The sequence below is a fragment of the Cuculus canorus genome, chromosome 5, assembly GCF_017976375.1.
Source record: "Cuculus canorus isolate bCucCan1 chromosome 5, bCucCan1.pri, whole genome shotgun sequence".
In the NCBI taxonomy this organism is placed as follows: domain Eukaryota; kingdom Metazoa; phylum Chordata; class Aves; order Cuculiformes; family Cuculidae; genus Cuculus; species Cuculus canorus.
The window spans coordinates 41779388-41789322 of record NC_071405.1 but is presented as its reverse complement, the minus strand read 5'-3'; the positions used below and the strand labels follow the sequence as shown (position 1 = coordinate 41789322).

Genomic DNA, 9935 nt, shown 5'->3' with positions numbered 1-9935 from the left:
CCTGAGGGGCCGGGCCAGCGGCGGCAGCGGGAGAGGGCGCCGGTCCGCAGCTCCCCGGGCAGCGCAGCGCCGGCGCTCCCCGAGCCGCCCCAGCCATGTCCTCCAGCTCGCCCCCGGGCGAGCCGAAAAGCCGGAGCCTGGGCCGGCTGTCGCTGCCCAGGAAAGGCAGCGTGACGCTGTGCAAGAAGCCCTCTGCGCTGGAGCTGGCCGAGAGCACTCCCGGCGCGCACTACTCGCCGCTGTCGGGCGGGCAGGGCGGGCAGGCGCCCGAGCGGCAGCGGCCGCCGCGCCCCGGCCCAGAGGTGGTGGTGCTGGGCGCCGACTGCCCGCGGCCCCCCGTCAGCCTCGACCCCCGCGTCTCCATCTACAGCCTCCGCAAGCCCCTGCTGAGCCGCAGCAGCATCCAGGGCAGGGTCTACAACTTCTTGGAGCGCCCCACGGGCTGGAAGTGCTTCGTGTACCACTTCACTGTGTGAGTACCCTTCGAGAGCAGCTGCTGTCACAAAAAGTGGGATGTTTTAGATTTAAGTTTCATCTAAGTAGCCGTGCTCTTTGAAAGTTAGACGGAATGTCCCTCTGATAGCACGTTTTCTTTGAAACGGTGTTTTTTTCCAGACACTGTTGATTCTTTGAAGATAACGTCTTGTGTTCACATCATCTGCGCTGAACAGATGCGTCTAATGTAATCACCTCTGTTTGGAGTTTCCTCCTGTCTCAAAGGCAAGGTCAGGCAGAGCTGGATCCACCTCCGAATTAGCAAGAGTTTTAACTGTTGCAAAATTTCATAATAACATTAAAATTAGACCTTGGAAAGTAATATGCATACATATGTGTGTAAGTGGGCAATACGTTCTGTAACTGGCTCTTGCCTCGCTGCACAAGGCTGATGGGGATCGCTCCCTCGTGTTGCCCAGGCCTGATAAAGGATGCTCCCTTTCTAAAACTCCGAAACGAATCTCAGGGAGCTTTATTTGCCGGCAGTTTTGGTCTCGAGCACTCGCCCCTCCGCGCCGCGCAGGGTTCCCGGTGCGGCGGTGCCGGCGGCTCCCGGGGCTCAAGGCTTGAACATCTTGCAGATACGGTCGTCTGAGATGGTATTTTTTCACAGGTCTGGAACAAAGCATCAACCAAAAAGTCCCCGTGCAGGGGAAGGTTTCTCTTATTTTGAACAGCAGTGCTGTATTTCAGTTCAGGAGCTCTCGGGCATCCCCAGCAGATACAGCAGGATCTGGCTTCAGGCGATTTTCTTCAGGAAGTTACTCTGGGAGTTGAAAAAAGTTGTTCATTCTGAGCGTGGAAATCAAGTAGGTAACAGTGTCATCCGTTCTTTAGTCATTTCTAATGACTGATTCTCTAGCTCACTGCACAGCACCCGTTTCTGACTGAATAGGTGTGTTACCAGTGTTGCAGCCCTTTTGGAAGAGGATGAGAGGCAGGTGATGCTCCTTTCCCTTTCGTCTTTTATTGCCCCTTGCTTGTAACTCCTTGTCCTATGAGGTACAAATGCCATCACTGTTATTTTTAGACAGGAAGGAGGACAACGACGTTTGTCGAGGGTAGAACTGCTTAGCTGCAGGCAAGTTGAAAACTGCTTTGGGTATAATATTTACTATGGAGTGCGCAGCATCCACCCTGAGCCAGCAGGTGGTAGGTCTGTGGTGCACAAGGATCTCAACAAGTGCCTCAGTGAGAAATTAATGCCTTTTAATTGCGGAAGGCTTGCATGACCCTTGAGCAATCTGCATATGTTAAATGTAGGTTGAAAGGTCAAGCAGAATCATGTTGTCTGATTATTGTATGCATGCATAAACAAATATATGCATATATACACACTACGTATGCGTGCTTATTATAATGGCTAAAGGTAGGGGTAGAGACATTTTATGGTCAAAAACCTAAGACGAGAATTCGATAAAAATCAGATTTTGTGATCTAATTATTGTCTTCTGATTTTAAATTCTAATTCTAGTTAACTATTATTTTAAGTCAGTTGAGGACTGTGTGCTTATATTGCTCATTTGAGGATTCTGGAGTCTTTAGGGTAGCCAGGTCAGTGGTACCAATTTTATTTTAATGGAGGGAAAAGAGCTATCATCTGAATGTATTTAATTGTGTGTAGCTGCTGAGATAATTATGGGCTCCATTCTCTTTAGTGTTATGATAATGCTATTAGATGACAAAACACCTAATGGCTGTAATTATGAAGTGTCTAATACTTGTGGCTGAACAATGTGAAACACTTTCAGGAATAGAAGTTCCTCTCCCCCCAAGAAGAGGAGTTTTATGTAGCCCTCTTTTACAATTTCTGAACTCTTTCAGGTGTTGCAAATTATGTATAGAAGGGGCAGTAAGTTGTGGTCAATATCCTGATTAATATTCTCTAAACCTTAATAATGGGTCTAGGAAAATCCTGAAAAACACTTGTTAGATCTCTTTCTTTACCTAAATACTAGCCTGAATTTTAAATTTTATTTTGCAAGTATTAGTAATGTGGATTAATTCTGTCTGTGCCAAGAACTAAGATTTTGTAATTCTACTTTAGAAAAGAGATTGTAACGTGTATGGGAAGTCATTGCCTGCCTCTTCCCTCAATACACACTTGTGGTGTAAGTTTAGCCTCAGCATTTCCTCTCCTTCCAGAAGACTCTTCTGATGCAATGTTGAATGACAGTGGCAGTAAATATTCTCAACCCTCTTAATAAGCATTGTGCAAATTCCTTTTCTTAGGACTCTGAAGAGACAGAAGAGGCTGCTAACACCCTAAAACGTTTCTCAAATGGCAATCTGCAAGTACCACTTGTGTAGGCAGCCTAACTCTGATTTCCGCCAGTAGAGGGAATTGAGTCTGTACTGTCTTCATTCATCGCAGCTTCTTATTTTTGTGGTAGATAAGGCTGCAGTTTTTGTGCCTAAAATAACAGTTTAGGTTACTGATCTTTGGTCCATATGTCTCCAACTCTCTTGCTTCCTAGGCTCCCAACAACTTCCTGGGATACTTGCTTTCTGCTGCACCAAGGAAGGCTCTCTTTGAGTACAGCCCCTGCTAGCCAGTCGCTGGGTATTGGTAATTAATAGTTGCTACAAAGCAGAAGGTTGTTTCTAGAATCAACTGCCAAGGCAGACAGTTTGCCTGATCCAGAGAAGATGTTGTGGCTCAGCCTGTACTCCAGAGTGAAGATGGGACTTGATTTTTGCACTTGATTTTCTAGCTTTTTGTAGGCACTTATAACCAAGTGATGAACTGCAGCTGAGAAGGACTGAGAATTATAAGACATCCTCCCACACTCCTACCCCACATTGTCGTGTGTATACTTCTCTCTCATGGGAGGAGGTAACTTGATTTTTTTATTGTCAGCGTACAAACAGGCATTCATAGAAAGCTGACCTGTTTTTTACCTTGTGATGTGCAAGGGCCCTGGTGGTCATCTGTCCTGCCAAAATGAGCTTAACAGACTGATGTCATTTTTCCTCTTTGTGACTCCCTCTCTTGGCTGTCCTGCTTTATTCTGAGGGCTTTTGACTGCCTGGGGGGTCTCAGTTGCTATCTTAAAGGTTCAGAGGGGACAAAAAAAAGGAACTGGAGTAGTGTTACATCACGTCATAAAGACTGGAGCTGAGTAGAGTGTTCTGGCCAAGATCTAGCCCAAATATGTGATCAGTAAGCAACGTGGGCTTCTTCATTTTCTATCTGTTGCACTGTTCCATGTTGTGCAGAGTGTGTGGCAGTGTTCATAATTATAAGCTCAAATGATTTAATTTAGAAGCAGCTCCTGGAATAGTCAGTGTAACTTGTTCTGGACCTGTATCTCTGACTGGTTGTTGAAACACCGTTAATCAAATGATAAGAGCTACATCTACTGATTGCCTGTCACACCCTTTTCCTGCTCGAGGATCTTAGTCAGTGGTATCTAGAAGACTAATAGCTAAGAACTGATATTCAGAACTGATTTTCCTCAATTTTATGTTCTATTGTTTAGAGAAGGGAAGTTGAACACCAAACTTTAATCCACAGATTCTGCTTTGGTTTTGTATTGTTTGAATTGCTGTATGTTTTGGTGTGCAGCAAAGCCCTTCTTGTACTTGTTGATGTAAAGGATGGAATCTGGTTATATGGTGCAGTAGCAGAGGGTTGCTGTAGGCCAATGACCTATTTACTTCTGAATTGTTATTTCTTTCAAAAGGCAGTGCAAATACCTGTTTTCCAAGATACAAAGTATGTGTTCTTTCTCTCTTGTTGATGTTTTCAGTCTTCCAGGATAATTGGATATCACAGCTGCTGATTAAATACATTGAAATCTGCACAGATCTCTTCTGAGATTTGTCTTAATTTGCTCAGACCAAAGAGCAGAAACATCTAAAATAAGCCGAGTAACGAACGATTACTGTAAATCATTTTTACTAGATTTTTATAGGTTGTGGAAATAGTCTCTATGAGGAGAAGGAATAGGAAATTAGCTATTAATTTACTACTCAAAAAAACCTGCCTAAAAATACTAGTAGAGATTATGGAAACTTTTATTTCAGTTACATGACTTATTTTGATGTTGTACTAAATTTCATTTAAATATATGAAGTATATGTACCCTCCAGAGGGACCAGGACAAGCTGGAGAAGTGGACCTGTGTGAACCTCATGAGGTTCAGTGAGGCCAACTGGCAAGGTCCTACACCTGGGTTGGGCAATCTGCAGTTTCAATACAGGATGGGGGATGATGTGATTGAGAACTGCCCTGCAGAGAAAGACTTGGGAGTGCTGTGGGACGAGAAGCTTGGTATGAGCCGGCAATGTGCGCTTACAGACCAGAAGGTCGACCATATCCTGGGCTGCATCAAAAGAAGCATGGCCTGCAGTTCGAGGGAGGTGATTCTGCTCCTCTGTTCCTCTTGTGAGACCTCATGTGGAGTATTGTGTCAAGTTCTGGAATCCTCAGCATAAGAAGGATATGGAGCTGTTGGAAGGGGTCCAGAGGAGGCTACAAAGATGATCAGAGGATTGGAGCACCTCACATATGAGGACAGGCTGAGAGAGTTGGGGTTGTTCAGCCTGGAGAAGAGGAGGCTCCGAGGAGACCTTAAAGCAAACTTTACCTGAAGGGGCTACAAGAAAGCTGGGGAGGGACTTTTTACAAAGGCATATGGTGATAGGAGGAAGAGGAACGCCTATGAATTGGAGAGAGGAAGATTTAGACTAGATATAAGGAGGAAATTCTTCACAATGAGGGTGGTGAGGCAGTGGAACAGGTTGCCTCGGGTAGTTGTGGATGCCCCCTCCTTGGAAGTATTCAAGGCCAGGATGGATGGGGTCTTGGGCAACCTGGTCTGGTGAGAGTTTTCCCAGCCTCCGTGGCATGGGGGTTGGAACTGGACGGGCTTTAAGGTTCCTTCCAAGTCAAACCATTTTATATAGTTATACGTATACTTAATTCTACCAGTGCAAATAAAGAGCGCTCCACAGCGCTCCACAGATTTACACCCGTGGCTTCTGCAAACACACTTGGTGGCTGCTTGGAAACTTGGATTTTGCAAGAGCAGCCTTGCCCCGTGGTATAGCTGCATGTATGGTAATGTCCTGCTGGAGCCACCAAATGCCCCTTGGCTGTCAGAAGTGAGGACTGAGTGCCACTGTTCGTAATGACCTTCGGAGGTAGGGCATCTTATCACACTTATCCTAGTAGTGCACCTTGGCATAATGGCTTTGAGAAGTGAAATGTTCTGTGGCTCTAATGAATCAAGCTTTCAAACTATGTGAGGGGAGGTAGTGGGACAAAAGAAGCTTAAATTCTGCCTTTATAGTGGCTTGCTGAAATCCCGAAACTCTGTCCCAGTGTTGGAAATGGCTGTAGAGAATAAATGAAATCTTCGGAAGGAATTGTTTATGTGAGGGAAGAGCTTCTTCTTACCCTCTTTAAGTAGTTTAAAATAAAACATCTTAAACTGTGTCTGAAGAAACTTGAGTTGTGAGCTTTCTGGTGATTTCTCTTGTTCTCTGTATGGCAAATAATGACTTCTGGCGACAGCTGACTGCCCACGTCCTTTGAAGTGTTGACCGTTACCAGAAGGAACAGTTTGCTAACTGATGGACCATTGGTCTGTTCCGGTATGGCAGCTCTCCTTTGTTGCCATGCGAGATAATCAGCTTCTATCTTATCTTTGTATACGTGTACCTGGTTTAATTTGCTTTCCCTTTGTATGCATTTGGTTTAATCAGCAGTGATTGTCATTGAGTTTGTTTGAATCCCAAGATGTTTACATAAGCTTGGACTGGCCAGTGGCTGATATCTGGGAGACTGATCTCTGGAAGCAGGCAGACTCTCAGAAGTGTGGCTGCATGTGTACATACACAGCGATACGAAGCAAGGGTAGATAGAATATTCCAGTTGCGTGTGTATCAGAACTTAGAGTAATCAATTGATGAAGTCAATGCAGTGTTTACACAATGCTGTTCACATACAATACTGTAAGGAAGAAGCATAACTCAAACTTAAAATCCCATTTTTGTCATGTTTCCTAATACACTGCAAACATACTCTAAACCTGCTAGTTCATACTCGGTATGTAAACTGTTGAGGACAGAAAAATACCCATAAAATAATTAGTGTTTGCACGTGCTCACACATGACTAGGTTTTCTTCCAAGCTGATTAAACTGAGTGAAAAAAAAGGGCAGAACATAAAAAGTACTGTTCTGGACATACAAACTGGGAAGTTTGGGGATTTTTATGGCTTGGAGTGAAACTTCTAAATTATTACTCTATTTTAAAAAGGAGATTTAAATCCTCAAGAAAATAATTTTCTAAGTGGAAGGAAAATAATTTGATTACAGTCATATTCTTTCTGCTGCCACTAGTTGCAGGAATATCCATGTTTTAGCTTTTTATTTGTCTTGTCAAGAATGAGATTGCTTAGTCGAGGCCAAATTGACCCCTTCATTTTGGTATTTTTGAAAGGAAGATTATGCTTCTTGCTGTGTAGGGGCTGATGTAGACAAATGTTTGCTTTATTTCTATATGACTTGTCTATGAGCTGCTGTTGCTTCCAACCAGCATTTATTAATTTGTGTTACTGGAGCCCAGTACTCCCATCCCTTCTTACTAAATACAATCCTAAGGAATCATAGGAATCTGCCACTCTGTCACTTCAGGTTTTCAAGAGTATGGTGTGTTACAGCTGTGCAGTGGCTCAAGGACTGCAGCTGGGAAAAATGAAGTGGAAATAAGGTGATATTTGTAGCCTCCTTGCCACCCCCTTCCCCCCCCTTCCCGCCCCAATCTAGCATTTTGCTTTGCAGCAGAGTGAGAGTTGTTGCAACCTTACACTGTCTCTCTATGATTATGCGTGTTAACACTTTTATCTGAGAAAAAAGAGGATTGTAAATCTAGCTTTATGTATTCTCAGAGAGGCGAGAGGACTTTTGCCTGTTCCGTTATTGTAGCTGATTGTACATGTAAGACAGTGTGCTAACGTTTAGGACTTGCTGTTGCAGAGTTAGCCCTTTTTACTGCTCAGCCAGATACTGAAGTTTAGAGTCTTGTCAGATTTTTGAGTACAGGTGAGGTGGAGAACTGACTTAAAGGATTTGCTGCTCCCCTCTTCTCTGCTGGATGCGAGGTGCAACCCCTTAGCTACAACATTACATTCTTTAGGACTTGTGTGATTTGAGATAGTATTTGAGTTGACCAGTATACACCTTCTACTCTTGCCTTGTTCCATGTTTCCCAGTCTGTAACTAGACAGCAGTTTCAGTCTTGTGGAGGGCTATCTGACTGTCTTGTAACTGAGACTAATACTAGTCTGTGCCAAGAAAAAGCTCAGGAGTGACAACGTAATTACTAGTCAAGAGGGGTCCCCATTTGTCTCTCCCAGTGGGATGGCAGGATTTTCCAGCATAAGAAATGCAGACACTCATAACAGCATAACTGACTAAAAATGAAAAAAAAATCATCAAAATTTACTTAGTAATTGTCTGTCATCAGAAATAAAAGCAGTATTGGAAACCAGGTCTTCTCAATGTTAACCGCTAGGAGTTAATTTGTGGAAATCACTCTTATTAAACCATCATCATTTATAACATTAAATGATTGCTGCATAGGTAAGATTGTGGAAATGTATTTTGATTGTTGAAGGGGAAGGAATGTGAAAAGCTGGTTGTCTTCTAATTAAAATGCCTTTTGAAGGCACACAGTATCTCTAGCAATATTCACAAAAATACAGTTTTTGTTTTGAAAAGCAATAGTGTGATATGGTTAGCTTCTTGGAAAAATACCTTGAGTTTCATCTTGACCTGTGGACCACAGGCAGACACAAAAGCTGCATGAGGAGAGGGCAAAAAAGACTTTGCAATTTTACTTATGTTTAGGTTTTGAATAACTGATGGAAGCAGAATGTTATGAACTTCTGTACACTAATGCTTAGTGGAGAAGCAACTCTGTGGAATGCACACGTTAAAGTTAGAAATGTATGAAATTTGGTCAGGCTTTCCTGGGCCTAGGTCTTCTGTCTTTTCCTATCATCCTTCCAGTATAACATTTCAAGTCCTTCTCTGGTGTCTGCTTTCCTCCAGGAAAAGAATTATTCTACCTTTAAGAGTTGCACATGAATGATCTTAAGAAAACCATTAAGTGCAGTATTAACATTTCTGTCTATCTGTCAAATTGCTGGTTGGGCAATTCTGGCACACTTCCTTGCCCTGGATCTTCAAGTGCCAGGGAAAAAATGCGCAAAGCTGTGTAGATAGGCTTCTTTCAAAACCTTCATTGCAGCTGAATCAAGGCTAGAGTTGAGATTCAATTGCAGTGAACTAATTAGGCTGAACTCCAAATGCCTGAGCACTGGGTGTATTACAAACAACAATGCCACATATGCTGGGGGTAGCTATGCACGGGCACATTGCTTTGCTGACATTAAACTTGGCAGTGCCTCATTAATTTTGTGTGTTAATAGGTTGTTGTTTAATGTGCATTAGCAACTGAACACAAAAGCTGTGAACGCTTGCTCATTAAGTTCCAGATGGAAAATAGTGTCTTGTTGAGGGCAAGGTGTTTTCTGCCTGCCACCAGGAGGTTCAACACAAGTTTCAGATGTGTTGGGAAGTTGCCAGATGCAAAGAAGCCCAATAGGTAGGCTCAGTTACAGAAGAAGGATGTGTAGATTAGTGAGTTTTTAGGTCAGGTACTGGCTCTCCTCACACAGTCATGCTTCATTGGGCATAATGGCCCGTGAGAACCAATGTAATACCAGTAATGATAATGGAAGAGTGCATGTATTTGCAAGCTTTTATAATGGTAGTAGCTACTGTATTTTACCTCCTACCAGAAAGATATATATATGTGTGTATATATTTATATATTTTAATAACAGAGGAAGTGTTCAGTGCTTTAGTAGTCAAACTTAATAATAATGTCACTGTATGTTTTTAGACAGCAATTTATTTTTTATCAGGAAATTCTAAAGCTGCTCCAAATCAAAGAATTTCCTCTGGCCCCCAATGGCATTATCAGTATCTGAGAACACATACATTTTTCTTCTTCTTTTCCCCCCTTTATAGTACAAAACAGTTAAGTAACAGCTATTTTCTATGTTCAAGGAGCTGTAAGAAATTGCAGAGTGAGAAGAAGGACCTGGGCAACTGTTTAGGTATAGTGCAAGTACTTGTGGTGGTGTTTTCTTTAAAAAACCAAAACAAAACAACAACAACAAGCCCCACAAAAAAGCCCCACAAAACTACTGTCTCACATTTCTTAAATGGCAGTTTCCTCCCTTAACTTCCACACTTTAAACAGAAGACTTAAAACCTGGAAAAATTAAAATGAAAAATAGACATGGGAGAAGCCGAAAATTTCTTAAAGCTTAGGACAGCCACTATGACAAAAGCAAGTTTTTCCTCTAAACTGTGTTAGTGTCAGAACTGTCAGTGGTGTAAGTTAGTGAACGCACGTTT

General features: G+C 42.8%; 1 protein-coding gene across 4 annotated transcripts in view; it reads left to right on the top strand.

Annotated features, from left to right (window-relative positions):
• KCNQ1 (potassium voltage-gated channel subfamily Q member 1) overlaps nt 1-9935 on the top strand; it is a 362029-nt gene continuing 352094 nt past the window's right edge. For 2 of the 4 annotated variants that reach the window (XM_009571924.2, XM_054068732.1), the window contains exon 1: nt 3-472. In XM_009571924.2, the coding sequence (XP_009570219.2) occupies nt 96-472 (377 nt within the window). In that variant the 5' untranslated portion in view covers nt 3-95. Of the gene's footprint in view, nt 473-9935 lie in introns of all 4 variants that reach the window. The other 2 variants (XM_054068733.1, XM_054068731.1) reach the window with 2 other exon arrangements.